The sequence below is a fragment of the Echinops telfairi genome, unplaced genomic scaffold (assembly GCF_000313985.2).
Source record: "Echinops telfairi isolate 266 unplaced genomic scaffold, ASM31398v2 ScPeMD7_7458;HRSCAF=8496, whole genome shotgun sequence".
NCBI classification, from domain to species: Eukaryota; Metazoa; Chordata; class Mammalia; order Afrosoricida; family Tenrecidae; genus Echinops; species Echinops telfairi.
Genome location: NW_022111358.1, coordinates 26,862,071 through 26,880,206, shown reverse-complemented (window position 1 = coordinate 26,880,206; position 18,136 = coordinate 26,862,071). Strand labels below are relative to the sequence as shown.

General features: G+C 53.9%; 1 protein-coding gene across 1 annotated transcript in view; it reads right to left on the bottom strand.

The window, feature by feature from the left end:
* Positions 1 to 5,890: 5,890 nt before the first annotated feature.
* LASP1 (LIM and SH3 protein 1) overlaps positions 5,891 to 18,136 on the bottom strand; it is a 30,918-nt gene continuing 18,672 nt past the window's right edge. The window contains exons 4-6 of the mRNA XM_004707106.2: positions 10,303 to 10,453; positions 9,898 to 10,001; positions 5,891 to 8,793 (exon numbers count right to left, since the gene is read on the bottom strand). Of these exons, the coding sequence (XP_004707163.1) occupies positions 8,620 to 8,793; positions 9,898 to 10,001; positions 10,303 to 10,453 (429 nt within the window). The 3' untranslated portion in view covers positions 5,891 to 8,619. The remainder of the gene's footprint in view (positions 8,794 to 9,897; positions 10,002 to 10,302; positions 10,454 to 18,136) is intronic.

Here is an 18,136-nt window from a genome sequence, read left to right as displayed (position 1 = left end):
AAATACTGCCACCACCTGAGTCACGTGGATAAGGGCACAGGGCTGCTGTCTTGGCTTTAACTGGAAATTTTAAGTTTGAGACACAAGGATCAGGTAAATATTATTTTGGGAAATGTTACTTCAAGGATTCCACAGATAACCGAAGATCATTACTAAATATATTACTTTTCAGAGCCATGCTTCTTACATGAAAGTATGCCAGATACCTTATCTTTGCCACCTGCCACCATACAGTATTATGCTTCTCAGTATTTCCTGAACAGCTTACACAGATATCTACGTTGTCATTTTCTCTTCAAAATGTGGCTGTTGGTACTAGAGAAGATGTTCAATGTTCATTATTAAGTGTCATGCTGCAGAGCGCAAGTAGGAAAAGGAACTACAACTGGTGAACCATGAAGAGTTTCTTCCATGAGCAGTGTGCTACCAAAAAAAAAAAAAAGTAGTTTCCAACAATGCATTTAAAAATTCTAGAATTTCAAAATGGAAAGGGGTATTAACAATCTTCTAATCCCTTTCATTTGACAACCAAGCAGTCCTAAAGGTTAAGTGACATATTGGCAGTTACACAATTATTTGCAGAGACAAAGCTTCCAGAACTGTTTTCTTGGTCAGAACTGAAAAATCCTCTTTTAATTGTAACATGTCAAATTGCCTTGTTTTTCTATTTAAAACATAGAAGTTGAACACAACACTACTGACAATAAAAACTATTAATCTCACCTCTTTGTTTATTGTTAAGCTAGAAAGGAGAAGTATATGTTGAATAATTATGAACTTTTCAAATGAAAAGGAACCAATTCTACCCTGGACCCCAGATTATATTTATGATTTCTTCAATTCTACTTGGACAGAGAAACACGTTGATTTTTTTTTTCCCCAGAGAAGGAACATTTGACAATATAAATGGGGATAAGAGAGAGATTTTTTTCTCTAATAATAAGCATAGCGATTTTACTTCAGTGATTTCTAATTCAGCCAGGCACTTAAAAATGTCTCAAAGCAAAAAGCTGGTATACATGTGGTAAGAGGTGGGGGAAGAAGTGATCAATCTTAAAAACGCAGATGACGCGTTATTTCTGGCTAGACGGTGAGACAAAGGAAACCACACAACCCCAGTTTGCACACTCTGCAGACCGTGATAAAATTACTGCTTTGGATACACAACTGCTCCTAAGTTTCCCAGGAAGCTCCTCTGTATGTGAGAAAGAACAGTTTAGCATAATGCACATTACTGGCAGGTAGACCTAAGGAAAGGCTGTATCAAAAAGAATCTGTGAGCAGTTATCCGTGGTAACTTTAAGGAGTACATTTTAGTCTCTGCTCTTTCCAGTTCAAAGCACACAGCATCGCCAGCCTTGTTCATAGATTCCTGACGTCCAAGTCGACAACCTCTGTCTCTAAGCTCAAAAGGCCCCTTGCTTGCCAGCGGTTAATCATATCCGGAAGGCTCTGGAAGAGGTCGGCCTCTTGATGAACTGCAGGCCAGGAGCTGGGGAAACCCAGAAACAAGGCTCAGAGTCAAGCAGGTGCTCCCAAGAAAAGAACTCGAAATTCCTCCCTGGACCCCGGTCAAATCCCGCAAAAGAAAATACATATTTCCACCCTCCCTGCCCCTCCCTCAAGTGCATGTCATTTACTCACACCCTCAAGTGCGAATGAGTCCCCAACGATGCAAAGCACCCTGTAAGCCACTGTGCTGACATGCACAGATGTGCTTGAAAGGGCCGCCCGTTTGAACAAAACCAGGGAACTGATCCATGCACACCAACTCACCCGACTCTAAACCCTTGGCATTGTGGGTTTTATCTAAAAATCACATTTTAAATTAAGTCCCATTAAAGAAAGTTGCCATAACAATTATTTTCAAAGTGGTCTGAGAAATACCACATCAATGCATCTGAGGAAGTCGGGGCAGGGAGAAATGAAAAAACAAGCTCTCTCTCTTTGGTGTTTTGAGTCAATACCCGGAATAATGAGCAGAAGCACAAATCCACCGGTGCGTCCGCGGGCGGGGTGCTCGGCCGCCGTTCTGCCTCATCGTTCTCCTCCGAGCCTCCCAGGCAACTAAAGCAGATAGATAATGTAGGACAGGATGACCAGGCCTATGATGGCGAAAAACATCAGGATGAAAATATCCAGCATGATGGAGCCCGGGAAACGTCGGCTGTGGGCCTGGAGGTCGCCGTTGGCGTGGAGAAATGGCTCCCTCCTACCTTCACCGAGGCTCGCCCTTCGCCTTCCCCTCCCCCTGGAGTCCTGGGCCTAAGGGATGCCGCAGCTCCATCAGCAGCCTCGGCCCCTCTCCCTGCTTCTCCACCCCCCTCCATCTCTGTCAACCAATCAAAACCCCGGGGTGGGGAACCAGGGAACTGCTAGATTTAGACCAGGCAAAATCAAAGAGATTCCATTTCTTCCCAAGAACCTTATGCTCAGAATCTAAACGCAGTCGGCGTGATGTCGGTGTAGGAGGGGAGCTGCTCCCTATCCGGATCCTGGAATGAATTAACTGCTCCTCTGCTTCCTCTTTCCTTTCTGGAAAATTGCGGCCACAGAATAAGAATAGCAGGGAGTTGGCTGCTGGGTCATCCGCACGTTCCACCGGGCCCTTTCCACCACCTGTCTGTCGGCGAGTTTGCTGTAGCGTGACAATTTGTGTGCTGCCTGCTGGAAACTGCCACCCCTATGTCACTCGTGGTGGTCAGGTTCCAGCTGGTGATGGAGAGCTTCCGAACGGAGGCCGCCTGGAAGGCAAGGCCTGGAGCCTGGAAGCAGTGTCCTGCAGCTGTCTCGAGAACCTGTTGGAATGCCTCAAAATGCACAATGGCCGTCAGGACAGAGGCAAGTCTACCAAGGGCTGCCAAGATGGCACAGGCCGTTGTACCTGGGATTGTCATGAAATGAAGCAGACCAATGGCGGCAACTCACAACGGTCACTTTACAGAGTGAGAATGGACAACGATCTCACCTGAATCTCAGCTGGCAACCCTGGGGATGACACTCGCATCTACGGGATCCCCACACTGCACTGCGCTAGATATCGTACACAGGATATAATGTCCACCTCCCACCACTCTTGTGAGTCCTGGCAGTGTAGTGGTTACGAGTTGGGCTTCTACCCGTACAGTTGGCAGTTTGAAACCACCAGCAGCTGCCTGGGAGGAAGACTGGGCTTGCTACTCCTGTGAACAGTTACAGTCTAGGACACCCATAGGGAGTCACTCACTGTGAGTCAATATTGACTCAATGGCAGTCAGTGTTTTGGTTTTAACCACTTATTGGGAGGCTCTGGGATTGCCTGCTGTTCTTTAGCTTGGACATGGCTGCGAGCAAGATTCAAACGTGGGCTTGGCTGACCCGACAGTCCATCCTGTTTCTACAAGCACACCTGTCTGAAAGGCTAGTGCTGTTAGCTGCGCTGCTTTGCTCTGCTCGCAGCCACATCCAGTCCCTGCAGCCTCTCCATCCCATCCGTCTCTCCACAGTCGTCACACACAGGCTCGTCTCCTCTTGCATCCTCTCTGGAGATCTCAGCTCAGGATGTACAGAGAGAGGACACTAAGGAATGCCATTAGACCCAGCCCTGTGCAAGGGAGAGCGTATAGAAGCGAAAACGGAAGAGTGGTTCCCTCTAGGAAGGACGGAGGATTGGTGCTGTATTTCTTACGCTGGATGGCGAGTGCTCCGTTAGCTCTTGTGTTGTTCAGTTTCCTGTTCTCGTTGCCTTCTTAATTGGGGGGGGGGGGGCAGTGACATCTCAGAGGCTTTCTCTTTGGTGCCAAACTGAATCGCTTTCTTTCTTTCTTTCTTTCTTTCTTTTCTTGAAGGACCAGGAACTTAGGCCACTTCTGGGAGTCCTCCCATGGGCTCACCTCCAGAAGGCAGGGCCTACACTCAGCTTCCTGGGAGCGGAGACGCATGCCTAGGTCCTCAGAGCCTCCAACCCTCTGATGGCGAAGGAGGTCCTATGGAGAGGGGACGACAGTTTTGTAGACATAAGTGGGTAGGTGACAAGAGGCACCCTTTGTAAGAATCCCCTTCTGCTGGGAAAGTATTCCGCAGCCAGCACCTTTGGAGGGGTGCAGGGGTCTGCAGTGGCTCTAATTACACTGTGCAATGATGCCAGGACCACTGCCCCCGCATCTTTAGCTCGGCTGACTTTAGTTACGGATTAGTCTCCCGATGATCAATGTTCCCTTCAGGGAAAACCCCTTTCCACCCTGCTGCTGGCCCACAGGGGAAACGCCTCTCTCCCCAATGGCTGGAGGTGAGACCGACTGACTGGGCGCCCTCCTTGACCACTGCCCCTTCCCCACCCCCACAGCAAGAAGGGAGGCATCTGGCCTTCCCATCAGAGATCTCAGACTCTGGGCACCTGGAGCAATGAGGTGGGGGAGGGGAGCTGATATCAGCTGCCAGAGGCATGGGCACGGTGGTGGCCCAGTGCGGCTAAAGGCAGCAGGCACAGCCCTGGGCAGCCCAAGACCCACAGCTTTGCTCCTATCTCTGTGCCTTGCACCAAACTACTCCGCTTTTCTGGTTTCAATGCCGAGACTGTAAGGCAGGCCTCCCCTGAAGAGCGGAGACAGAATGTGTTGTGAAAGATTACATGTGCATGGCCTTGTGAGCACTGGTTTGGGTTGCCAGACCACCTGATAAGACAGGGCTCACCCTGGAGAATCCCCCTCACCTTCCCGCCTGTCCCTCTGTCATTTTGTGCACCAAACATGTGTCAAGGGCTTATAGGCCGGGCAGTGGCAGAGTGCCATGATCACTCCATTCCCAAGCATTCATTCAACCAATCCTTATTGAACAGGGATACATGCTGGTCCCTGGGCAGGTACTGGGAATATAAAACTGAATTAGTCCCATTGTTAGCCCTCAGGGTCCCCAGGTGGCACAAAGGTTAAGCACTCAACAACTAGATGGCCAGCTTTGACCCCACCCAGTCACCTTAGAAGGCAAGCTTGTAGATCAGCGGCCCAAAGGTCCCAGTGTTGAAGCCCCCATGGTGCAGCCATGCTCTGTCCCCATGGGATCACCATGAGTCTGAATTAGTGAGTGTGGTAGTTATATCATCTATTGTCAATTTGAGACTTAAGAGTGAAGGGATGGAGTTTAGCCTATCAATCAGGTAGCAGCTTGATAATCTCGATTGGAGGCACTAAGGAGATAAATAACTGGCTGGTGGGGGGACACTCGCTCACTCCCTGCAAGACATTCCTGTTGACAAGACACATGGAGCTATGCTACAGCCCTGGAGCTGAAGGAGCCTGCTAGCACTGAGATGCTTCCACCGCCACTGGATCCACAAGACTTCCCACCCACTGGCTGTGATCTTTCTTCCTGCATTCGGTGCCATTGCATGTGCTGCGTGAGTCTGAAGAAGAATGTATAGGCTGGTGACGGACATTGAGTTAATATCAGCTATATGAACTTGGCCTGGACTGGGCTGGGGTGTTTTCTTAATGTAAAGTTCTCTCACCCACACAAGTATCTCTGGATTTGTTTAGTCAACCCTAACTAACACAGTGGCCACCAACTACCAGGTCCTCAGGAGTATTTGGGGCAGCAGCAGCAGCATAAGTTAATTGGTCCAGGCAGTGGGGGTATTCCCCAACTGAGCCCAGGGGAGATGCAAGATGAACAGGCAGTGCCAGGAGCAGGCTGCTGGGCCCAGAGTTCCCAAAGACAAAATTAGGGACCACAGGCTCAGCTGGAAACAAGGCAAGCTGTTCCTCCCTCTCAGGACCCAGCCTCAGCAGTCATCCTTCCTTCTGAGGGGCAGCAGGGCACCCTGGGGGGGAACTGGTCAACGCCCCCAAGCCGGTGAGACTCCAGTACCTCTCCCCGCACCACCAGCAATTCAAGAGCCAGAGAGGAAGCCAAGTCAGCAGGTAAAAATTATATTTTTATTTGAGTCACCAGGAGAAAGATTCACTTGTGGTTCAAGTCAAGTGTTCAGAATAAACAGGCCAGAGAGATGTGATCCCGAAGACAAGCCCATAGGGAGGGTGGGGGTGGGGGTGGGGACCAAAACAGACCAAAGAAGACAACAATCCCTTATAAAAAGATGAATGGACGGTGGCGTCACGGGAGAGCACGCACACACATACACACACACACAGTGAAATGTTCGGACAGAGGCAAATTTCATATGATCATTTCTGTTTTAAATACAGGTTTGTGGGGTGGTAGTTGTGTGTTTTCTCTTCCAGCGATTGAAAATAAAAAGGGGGGAGGGGCCCAAAAGTGCACGTGAAGGGAAAAGGCAGAAATTAAGCCATAAAGTCGTTTTCCCTGGAGGACGTGAGGGAGAGAACCGGGAGTCCTGCTGGGAGAACCCCCATGGCTCCCACTGGCTTTCTTGGATTTTCTTATTGGTCCACTGACCTGACAGTCACTCCTAGCTTTGACGCACCTTCCCTCCTGGGATTACACTGACCAAAAGACCTCTGTGCTGTCAGAACAGCAGGGACTCAGCCCAGGCCTCAGGCTTCTGTGCTTTTAGGGGTGGAACGTTCTGGAAAGGAGCAAGGGCTCCCAGCAGCCCCTGGGTCCCTCAGCACCAGTGGGATGGCCCCTCCTCTCTCTGGGGGGTGCGTAAGAAAACGTCCCCTCTGTTTTTAGGGTAGGGGGAGTACAAGGGCAGGCAGCAAGATTCCAGAGGCCTTGACCTGTTTCGGAAGGTAAATTTGGCGTAACGAAAATGGGGTGCTTCCTGTCCTCCAAGTCCTCCCTCGTGAGGGGAGGTAGAGCCTCTCCCCGAATCACTACCCTTCCAACCTCAGATTCTCCTGACAAATGTGTCCCTGACCTTTGGTCCCAGAACCTACATTGTGCTTTAAGATTAAGAAGCAACGGACTGGATCTGCCTTCCCCAAGGCTCCCGCGACCACAGATCAGAGCCTCTCTGCGTCCCTCGCTCCCAAGCTGCCCCAAATACCAGGCACCCCTCCTGCTTCTACCTCCCACCTCAAAAGGAAAAGGAGGGTGGTCAGGCAGCAGCTGCTCCCCCAGGCAGTCCCTTTCTCACCCCGCAGATTTGAGGAAAATATCCCCCGAATCAGCGAACAAGCAGTTGATAAAACCACCCGTGACAGCTTGGTTGAACATGCCCCGCCACACGTTCAGGTCCCCCACCTCCCCAAAGGCCTGCAGGGAACAAGTACACAAAGGGGCAAACTGCCCACTGTGGGACGCGGCTGGGCTATCACAGGGAGATGACAGTGTGGGGGGGAGGGCGCAGAAGGGTGGCGGGAAGGACCAGAGATGAATACAGCCAGGCAAGGGCTGACACAGCTGCCGATGAGCGAGGGAAGGAACCTGGAAATAGCACCGCCACTTCCTTCCCCTCCTGGAGCCCGGGCTTCCAGTTATGTAGCCCTGGGACCCCCCTCTGTTCCAAGGGGAGGGGGCCTGAGGGGAGAGACCCCCAGAGGGAGATGCCCAAGAGGAAAGGGAAGGATTTCAACTCAACACAGAAGGAACCAGGCTCTCCCAGGGTCCTCTGCTCCCACTGAGGGTTTGGAAGAAAGCATCAGTGGAAGATGGTTCCAGGGATACACACACACACACACACACACACTTAAGAGACACGCACGCTCCCTCTTCCACGCAGGCCGTGCCCAGGAGACACACAGGTTCCTGCTGGCTTTGCCCATTTGGCTTTGGGCCGGGAGGGAAGGTTATGGAAGGCATCTTCCCATGGGGGTCCGGAGGAGCAGCCCAGCTGAGCCAGATCACAGGGGGAAATGCAGGAGCAGAGGGACCCCAAGGCTTCCTTGCCCACCTGTTAAGACTCTGGGTTTCCTCCAAAGAACCAGGGGACCCCGAAGCCTGGGGGGTGAGGAGGGAAAAGCGCTGTGGGAGGGAACCCCCTATGCCCCTCCTCCCTCACAGCTCTCCCAGCATCACGAAAGGCAAGAACAGGAGCCGTGCCTGCTCTTGGCCTCTGCCAGGTCTGCATGGGCAGGAGGGCAGAATTCACAGTGAGAAGACCACATGTGTGTGTGTGAGGGGGAGTGTTGATGAACCTCAACTCAGGAGCTTTACTCCCCCCTTTTATTGTCCTTGAGAGAGGGAGGGGGAGAGGGCCAGGAGGAAGCCCTGGGGTGTCCCTGGCAGCCCTATCTTTGAGAGGCAGAGGAAAAGCCCATCACGCAGGTCACTACACAACAGCAGCCCTGTCCCCGCCCCCAGGGCTGGACCCCACTCCCCACCATGGGGATCCGGGTGCTCAACTTGGTCCCAGAATGTTTGGGTGCGTCAGGGGGTGGACAGCAGAGGCTGGGGGCAGGGGCGGAGGCTTGCCACCCATCGCAGCCCAGCCCTACAGGCAACGCCCGCCCTCCGCAGAGAGAAAGCCCAGAGGATGGTCAAGGGGGACCCCAGCCAGAGGATGGAGCCCCAGAGGGAGGCAGAGCGAGGCTGCAGTTGGCGAAAGAAGCTGGGAAGGAGGTGGAAGAAACAAGCTGTCACAGACTGAAAACAACAAAACAAAACTGAGACTCCCAAGGGACGGACAGATGGGACGGAGCCGGCCTCAGGACAGATGCGATGCTGTGGAATGCGCTGAAGATGGGAGGGTGGGGCAGGGGTGCCACCAGCCGGCCGGGCTCAGATGGCCTCCACGTAGTTGGCAGGCAGCATGCCTGTGTCGCCGGTGCGCTCCACGGTCCCATACATCCAGCCGTCGTCGATCTGCTGCACGTTGACGATGGTGTCTCCGTCTTGGAAGGAGACCTCGTCTTCGTCGGCCGCGCTGTAGTCGTACACGGCGCGGTACCGCTTCTGAGGGCAGGGCAGGGGAGGGGATCGGAGCGCAGTCAGCCGGGGGGCAAGGGACTCATTTATTTTCTTTTCTTTTCTTTTCTGGGGGAGGGGCTGTCACAGAACCATTTCTTAGGACCTAACGCCTCTATCTTGCGTTCTGGGAACAATCTGCACCTGCACCTCCTCTGAAGGAGCCAAGAAGCGCCCCACTGGTGTTGTGGTTAAGTTCACGGTTGAAGAACCTTGGACCCCAGCAGCAGCTTCGGGAGAATAAAGACCTGCTCCAGTAAGGCTGGGGCCCTTGCACCCTGTCCTATAAGGTGTCGCTAAGCGTTGTTGGAATTGACTGGATGGCACCCAACAAGAAAGCCAAGGGCTGGGCACCGAGACCACGATAGGTGCTGCTCAACACCAGGGCAGTCAGGTTCGGGGGCACGATGCCGGGCACTGCGTGAATCTTTACATGCCCTCTCAGTTGCTGTCTGTATTAAGGTAAGCACCAGCATGTTCCTCTCGAAGCTGCGGTGAGTCGGGGGGCTTCTCTACCCAGTTCCAGGCAAAGCCCTTTTCTCTTTTCTCGGGAGAGACATCTCCAGGTGACACAACAGGCGTTCACTAATAGACCCTACCCGCCAAAGCCCAACCCTAAAAAAACAAAACCTATGCACGACGCTAGGGAGCGCACCTGGACTACATCAGCGGTCCTGGAGGCGGACATCAACCGGATGTCCCCCCACCTTTGTTGTCCCCGCATAGGCCCTGGGGTCTCTGTGTGGGCTGGGGTAGCAGCAGGCTAAGTCCTCCTCCATTGTTGGGACTGGGGGAGGGAGGGTCTTGGAGCCCACAGGGCTCTCCTTATAGATGAGACACCGACCCTTAGCTAAGGCACACATAACCCAGGTTGGAACTCAGAACCCCAATCTCCCTGCCCATGACGCCACCTTTGTCTCAGCCAGAATGGGGAGACCCCTGTCACCAGGAGATCGGCAATCGGGCCAGGGTTCAAAGTCAGGTGAAGCCAGGCCTCCTGGGTGGGGTCCCATGAGCTGTATCCATGGGGTCTTCGCTCAGGCCCACCCACCTGGGGCTCCAGGATCCCTCCCCCTCCAGGCTGGCACTCACCCCGCCCCCGCCTGGGGCGCTGCGCTGTACAGAGCCCGGGGCTGCGTGCTCCTTGTAACCACCGTAGGACTGGGCCAGGGGCGGCTGCTGCGGCTGCTGGTACACTGCAGGGCAAGCAGACAGACTTCCAGAGACGGCCCTGCCCACCCCTCCCTTGCCGAAGCCCAGCTCGCATCCCACACCCCTCACCCTGTGACCTACCACCCCTTGCCCAGAGGTTTCTGTCTACAACTACGTGTGCACATTTGCAGAGGGTCACCGATCATGGAGCAGGCTCAGTGTCCCATCCATCCCACAGGGACCTCCAGTGGCGCCCCCCTCCCCCCCCAGCTGGACCTGGAGCAACCATTCCATCTGTCTGTGGTGTGGACAGGGCTTCTTTCCAGCCACCCCTCTGGCCCTCACCTGGGGCGCTGGTCGGGATGTGGTGTGGCGGCTGCTGCTCTTGGGGCCGCCGGTAGCTGCCGCCGTCATGGGAGTCCCTGCGCTCAGGCTCCGTGCCCTCACCCCCACTGGGGCCCATGCGGCTCTTCTCAAACTCCTCGTGGTACTTGATCTATGAGGGCAGAAGGTACCGGGTGAACGATCCCAGCGCAAACCCACCGGGGCCCTTCTGTTGGGGGTTTGGCCTGGGAGCGCTCACTGAATTTGGGGCCTCCCATCTATCGCCAGAGCACGCAAGACAGCTGCGGTGAATGTGACCAGTGTCCACCACTGGGCAGTGGGTCCTGGAAGGTGGTGAAGGACCCTTGCTTTGTGACTCCAGGGCATGGTGCCCAGGCACTGTGCTGAGGGGTGGTCTGAACTGAACAGACCAGCACCCTGGAGGCCCTCCAGAGCTGGGATCCTCAAAGGCTCACCTTGAGACCGATTCCTTCTGAACCACCTGGGCTGCCCATCAGGACACAGGTTTCACAGAAGCTATACAACCAGAGCTCAAAACCCAAACTCACTGGCATCGAATCAACGCTGACTCAGCGACCCTGTAGGACAGGGGGGAACTGGCCCTGTGGGCTTCCAAGATGGTAATTCCTTATGGGAGTAGAAAGCCTCATCCATCTCCCACAGAGAGGCTGGTGGTTTGGAACTACTCTCCGGGCCAAATCTGTTCCAAGGTCTCTTTGTAAAAGGCCCATGAGCTAAGAGCCATGAGACAGTGAAGGTTTATTGTGCCACCCTGGCCAATGAACACATGTGGGGTTAATTGAAGGGCAGAGCCTCACCTTTCTGGTGGTCTCTTGTTCTCTGATGGTCGGACCAGTGTGTGGCTGCCTTAGCTAGTTCTCTGCCTCAGCTGGCAAGGCCCACTTCCTGTGAGCCTTGGACCTATCCCGATGCAGCCCTGGGTGATGGAGAAGCCACGTGGAGACCCCTGCCAGCGCTGAGATGCTTACACGCTCACTGATTCGGCTTTCCTCCTGCAGTCGGCATCACTGCGTGTGTTTTGTAAGTTTCAGGAGGACTTTGTAGATCGGTGTCGGACTAATGTTGGACTTATGGGCTTGGACTGGACTGGGTTGGGATGCTTAATGTACAATGACCCTTTATATAAAACTCTCTCTTACAAAATATGTTTATGAATTTTGTTTCTCTAGTGTGGGGGGAAGTCAGATACTTGCTGTCAGACTGCTGTCTCATCCCACCAAGGGGGTGGGCCTGCTCCCTGCTGCTGGAGACAATGGACTACTCTCTGAAGCTTGGGACCATTAGTTTGGTTCCTGAGGGCGGAGTTCGCACCCTACTGATAATGTTCCTATGGAGACCCAGAGACCACCCCCTAGACCACCCTCTCATTGCTGTGTAGCCTATAGTGCAGCCCCTTCCTGTGACGGATGTCTCTACCTGTAATTAGTGGGCTGGCTTGCCCCCAAAAGGTATATAGGCATGGGTCAGCAATATAGGCAAAAACTTCTCGGACTTCTCTCTCGGGCTCTGACCTCCCTGACTCTTCCCCCTCTCCCTTGTTCCCTTTCCCTCCTTCCCTTCCCCCTCTCTCCACGTGGACCACCAAGCTGGGCTGAGGTGAGCAATGTTGCTATGTATCATGCCTGACTGTATTATTGTATTATCTCTCATGCTCTCGATGACTTTAATATAATGCTTATATATCTCAACCGTACAATTGTGCATTACTGAACCCTGAAGTAGTATTACTGAATCCGAGTAGAAGTAGTAGTAATAGTAGTAGCTGGGGTAGAAGTAGTAGCAATAGTAGTATTAGCGGTGGGGGCTGGCACCCCACCTCCCTCTGCGTCATTATTTTTTAAATTTAATACTACACTCTAGTCTACCCAGACTAATACCAGCCATGTCGACATTTTTCGGCGTTAGAGGAAAATGAAAAGAATCATATTCTGTGACAAGTGAAATGTCTGACACTCAAACCTCCGTGTCTATAAAAAGAGTCTCAAGGGGCCCTGGTGGCAGAGTGGGTTAAGGGTCGGGTGGAGTGTTCAAACCCACGAGCCAGGCTGCGGGAGGAAAACGAGGCTGTCTGTCCCTGGAAAGATGTCAAAGTTGGAAACAGAGACCCTACAGAGCAGCCCCGCTCTGCCCAATGGGGTCACCGGGAGTGTGACTGGCTGGGTGACCGTGGTTTAAGGGCAGTTTCATGGGAACACAGCCACATCCATTCGTGTGCCTGTTTGACCCACCTGCTCTTCCAGCAGTCTACTGCTGGCCACAGAGACCACATGGCTTCTGAAACCCAACGCCTTTAGTATCTGTCTCTTCCCGGAAAAAGCCTGTCTACCCATTGGCCTTCACCCTCTTATTGGCAGATTCCTTCTGAGCATTATCTCACACGGTGTCATTTTTATACAATATCTATGAAGGGCTTTAAAAAGCTTGTGGGGCAGGGGGAGGAGGGGCAGGGGAGCTAGTCTGCCTGTTAATCTCAGTCCCACATCCTCCCAACATCACAGAGCCCCCAGGGGGAAACTGGAAGCGCAGCACACAGGAGTCCTGTCCCAGGCAGGGCCAGAGGCTGCTGGACTGGAACCTCCCTTTCCACTTCCTGTCACCAGTGGAAAAGGCAGTGGGGAGGGGCAGGCAGAGGAGGAGGGCAAGGCTCTCCTGGAGCAGAAGGAACCAGCGGGTGCATCCCCGGAAGCTCTGGCCACCGCCTGACCGCAGTAGTGCTGTCCGCCCACCCGCCCAGGCAGGTCCCTTGGCCATCTGCCCCCCCACACTGCAGGCTACCCCCCCTCCTGGGCATTCCCTGGTCAAGGAGGGCAAGAGCAAACGCCTGGGCGGGCAGGGCCTGGACACTAACAGCTGGGCCACAGGAGCAAGCCCTGGCCGATGGGGCACACCTGCTGGCTAAATGGCACAGCCCAGGACAGAGCTGGGGAAGGGGTTGGTCTAGAGGCAGGATCAGGACCAGGTCCCTCCTGTCCCTGCCCCCACAGGGTCGAAGACCTGGCGGAAAGCCTATTCCTGAGGGGAGACGCTCCTGGCCAACCAAAGACCCAGCCATACCCCAACACCCACACCCACTGAGAAGGACCCCAGGGTCTACTCTCAGCTCCTCACAAGAGTAAAAGACGACTGTCCAGCCCCACTGGAGGAGGGGCGGCAAGGAAGGGGGCACCCCTCCCCTCCCGAGGCCCATCTTCCTAGTTCCTGTCCCTTCCTAGGCTCAGAAGGCAAATCTGCCCTTCCGACTTTTGTCCTGGGGGAGAGGGGGCAAAGGTCAACTTCCCGTGTGGGCTTTCCGCTGGGGCATGGGAGCAGGGAGGAAGTTGTTCCCTGCGCCTTACAGGGCAGGTGTTCCGATGGCAGGACCCCGCTGCCCAGTCACAGCCCCTCCTCTCTGGGTGACTGCACGGTTGGTGGTGCGGTGACAGGAGCCCCGAGGTCGGGGGCAGGTAGGGTCCCGGCTTTTCCTCCTGGACTCGGGTACAGGCCCACTAGGAACCAAGACCCTGCTCTCTCCCTCACCAGCAGACCGATACCACTGTCACAGGGGGCCCCACTCGCTGGCCCCGAACTCATGCGTCAGCCCACAGGTCAGGAGGCCCCCCGCTGAGAGTCCCTTCTGCTCAGGGCCTGTTTCCTCATCTGTGAAAACCAGCCGAGGGGCCACCTGCTGCCACGTGCTCTTGAGGCTCCTGACCAGCTGGAGGAACCCAGCAAACTCTGCTGCTGACAGCAAGTGGGGACAGGGAAGCCCAGGGCTTCTTCCACTGTCCCTCTGGCCCCAACGATGCCCAAGTGTCCCTTCAGGTCTGGACACGAAACACACACACACACACACACACACAACTGCCATCCAAACAAAGATTGCTCTAGGAGGGGAGCGCTAACTCAGGAGTTAGCTCAGGAGGTGCACACATCCAAGAATAATCAACCATGTGGGCTCAAAGGGCAGCATTTACCGAAGGCCCAAAGCCAGCAAGGTCAGGAGAGGAGGAGGAGGAGGAGAGGAACCGGAAGCTCTGGGAGGAAGTGGGCTGTGTGGGGTTGACACTGAGGAAACAGCAATCCAGGGGCATGCTGGACGGGACCCTCACCCAACTCACCATAAAAAAATCAAAACATAGAAAATGAGGGAGGGCCAGCTGACCTGGCGGGGGCTGGGTGGGGTTGCCCATCAGGCTAAACATAAGCGACATGCACGGACCACCCTTCCCAAGCAGGGTTCTTCACTCAGGGCACAACCACGGATCCCTCCAGGATGCCCACGAGAAACCCTAACCACCACCCTCACTGCCCCGCCAGTCCCCACTCACAGCGACCCCATACAGGGTTTCCGGGGCTGTTCTTCTCTGAGGGAGCAGCCAGCCTCACCTTTCCCCGGAGGAGCAGCCAGTGGGTTTGAACCGAGGACCCCGAAGTTGGCCTGCACGTAGCCAGCAGTGCCACCAGGGTTCCGACGCTGATAGCGGTCCCCGCCCCCTCCACCACAAAGGAAGTCGGCAGCCTTTAACCCCCACTTGACAGAGAAGACAGAGAGGTTCAGAAGGTACATGCTTCCCAAGCAGAGCTTTCCTCACTCAACAGCGGAGGCAGGGGACGTGGGGACAAAGTCACAGCCTAACAGGCCTCCTGCTGAGCGGGCTTGGAGCAGGGCAACCCCATACCAGTTCTCCTTGTTCAGGGATAAACATTAAAAGTGCTCCCTTTTGGGAATCCAGGACAGATGAATCCTAAAGACCAGTGGTGAGCGTGGTGATACCGGGAGGGTGGAGGGAAAGTGAGGTGGAAAGGGGGCTTCAATTATAAGGATCTACATATAACCCCCTCCCTGGGGGACGGACAACAGAAAAGTAGGTGAAGGGAGACCTCAGACAGTATAAGACATGACAAAGTAATAATAACTTATAAATTATCAAGGGTTCATGAGGGAAGGGGGAGCAGGGAGGAAGGAGACAAAATGAGGAGCTGATACCAGGGACTCAAGCCGAAAGCAAATGTTTTGAGAATGATGATGGCAACAAATGTACAAATGTGCTTGACACAATGGATGGATGGATTGTGATGAGTTGTACGAACCCCCAATAAAATGATTTAAAAAGTAAAATAAAATAAAGCGAAACGTTGAAAAAAAAATTGCTCCCTTGTTTCTCATGAGAGAGATCACCCTAATTTGAGGAGGATGCCAAGCATGTAGACCCTAGAAAGTCGGGGGTCAATGGAGTGACAGGCTGTGGTGCTAATCCTCTCGGCCTCTCGGCTCCTCGCCTTCCACTCGCCATCAGAGGAGGAAATGTGGTCAGATGTGGGACCACCTTCGGTCGGCACATTCAGGAGCCTGAGCATCAGGAGAGGGCCTGGCTGAGCCCTGCAGGAGGGCCACCATGCCCCGGAGTGCCAGAGAGCCTCCGCTTAGCCACAGTCCCGGGTCTCTGAGGACGATCCCACCATCACCCACCCATGCGGTCCGAGCCTAAGAACCCAAGGTCAGCCAGGCGTAACTCCAGGACAACTGGGTGAGGGTCTTTACCAATGCGAGAGAAACCGAACCTTCCCTGCCAGCCCAGCGCTGCCCCTCTGCCCTGCAGAGAGCAGAGCCCAGCCTCTGCACCCGGGGCTGCCACGGGATTCCTCAGCACAGCCAACCAGGGCCGGGCTCTGCCCGGAACCATCACCTCCCTCACCGGCCAGGCTCTGCTCTCTGGAGCAATAGCTTCCTTTGGAAGGTGCCCTGGTGGCGAATCGGCCATTCATTGGGTTGACCAACTAAGGTCGGCAGTTCAAAACCACCAACTCCACGGGAGAAAGTCAGGGTTTCCTACTGCCACACAGTTCCATTCTCAGAAACCCACAGGGGCAGTTCCAATAGGGCTGCTCCAAGTCCGAATCCATGAGATGGCAGGGGGGGTTTTGGTCTGGATCTTCCATTGCCGAGGGCCTAGTTTATCCCCCACGGGCTTGAGCTCGCGTCCTGCCTGCGCCAGGCCGGGAGCAACTGAAGCCACAGAGGGTCAGGATCCCCGTTGTGCTGGTGGGAAAGACGGCTCAGGATTGAGCAAATGACAGCTCTGTCAGCGTCCAGTTGTTACACGCAGTACCGCTCCCCATTTAGAGACGCACGTTTTTCTTTTTAAAACAAATGTAAATCTGGGCTCCGTTTCATTAGTAATCAGAGAAATGCAAACGAACATATCACAGGATACCATCTGGCGATCAAAATGGCTAAAATTACCAAGTCTGAGGCTGTGGAGCCGTGGTGGTAGGAGGGTAAATCAGTCCAGCCTCTCGGGGGACCATGAACTCCACATCATCTAATAAAGTTAGGGAACGTCCAGGCTAACAGCCAGCAATCCTCCCGCATAAGCACTGAGAAACACCTGTGAGATCCCGGAGTTCACCTACTACCACAAGCTCCGGAACTCGCGGTACAATCCTGCCGTGGAAAACTAGTGAACCAGGAAAAAGAGTGAGCTACAGCCACACGCAACATTAAGCCCAACATCGACACAAAAGGACACCTATCACAGGTTCAAAAACCAAGACAACAAAACTGCCATGCTTACTGCATCCCCTACTGCAGCCGAGTCCGCTTCTAACTCACAGTGACCCTACCCCAGGTTCCTAAGGCTGTCAACCTGGAAGGGAGCAGAAAGCCGGGTCCTTCTCCCACGGAGGGCCAGGTCAGCACACCAGGCTCCTTACGGATAAATATTTAGGTATTAAAACCATAGAGCACATGCTGTCAGGGTCACACCAGAAGACAAGTTTGCCTATTGTTTCAGCCATGCTGTCAATGGCTCAGCACAGGAGCAACTGTGAGGATGGTGCAGGACCGGGCAGTGTTTTGTTCCATTGTGCGTGGGGTCGCTACGGGTCAGGGCCGACTCGATGGCACCGAACCACAATAGCAAGTTTGCCTACAGGCCTTCTGACTCTGGGGAATGACTGCCTGAAGCATGTCCTCCCGTAGGCCCAGAATCTGAAGGCAGGTTCTAACCTGCAGAATTAAAACTGAACTCCACAGGGGTTTCCAATTCCTGGTTTTGCAGATGTGGCGCACCAGGCCTTTATTCCGATGTGCCTCGGGTAGGCTAGAACTGCCAACCTCTTGGTTAGGAGCCCAGCACACGAACCATTTGTACGACCCAGGGACCCCATTTGTCACCACGGATTTTTTTTGACAGATACCCCAAGACCTCCTGCCATCAACTCGGTGACCCTACAGGACAGGGCAGAACGACTCTATAGGGTTTCCCAGTCTACTGTCATCACAGGGGCAGGCAGCTTCCTCTTTCCCCTGCAGAGAGCCTGAGGGGCCTAAACCCTGACCTTGAGGTTAGTTAGCAGCCCCACCAGCTATCAGGGCTGATAGCGATGTAAATCATCCTGCCGATGAAAGAGGTACCTTCACCATTGTTGACCTTACTGCCCTGGCAGCACACTGACCTGTTGTTCTGTATCTAATCTCATCCCGGACTTTCTTTCACCGACTAGGCGTGGACCTCTGGACCTCTGTCTCTCCGTTCTCCATGATTAAGTTCAACACACAATGATAAGTGCTCATTGGACCTTGTGGTGTATGTGTAGGGAGGGGGAGGCAGTTAAATACAGGTCTTCTTCACTTTTGAAAGTACATTTTATGTCACTTCACATTTTGTTTTCCCACTTCACTTTTAGTACATGTTTTTGATAACCACAAGAAATCTGAAAAGAATTTTCACTTTTATTGGTGTGTGTGTGAGAGAGAGAAAACTAGACCTCTCTCTCTCTGTTTTGAAGTGAGCTCTCCTGGAGGCAGTGAGGAGCACCCTGAGCGGGGGTG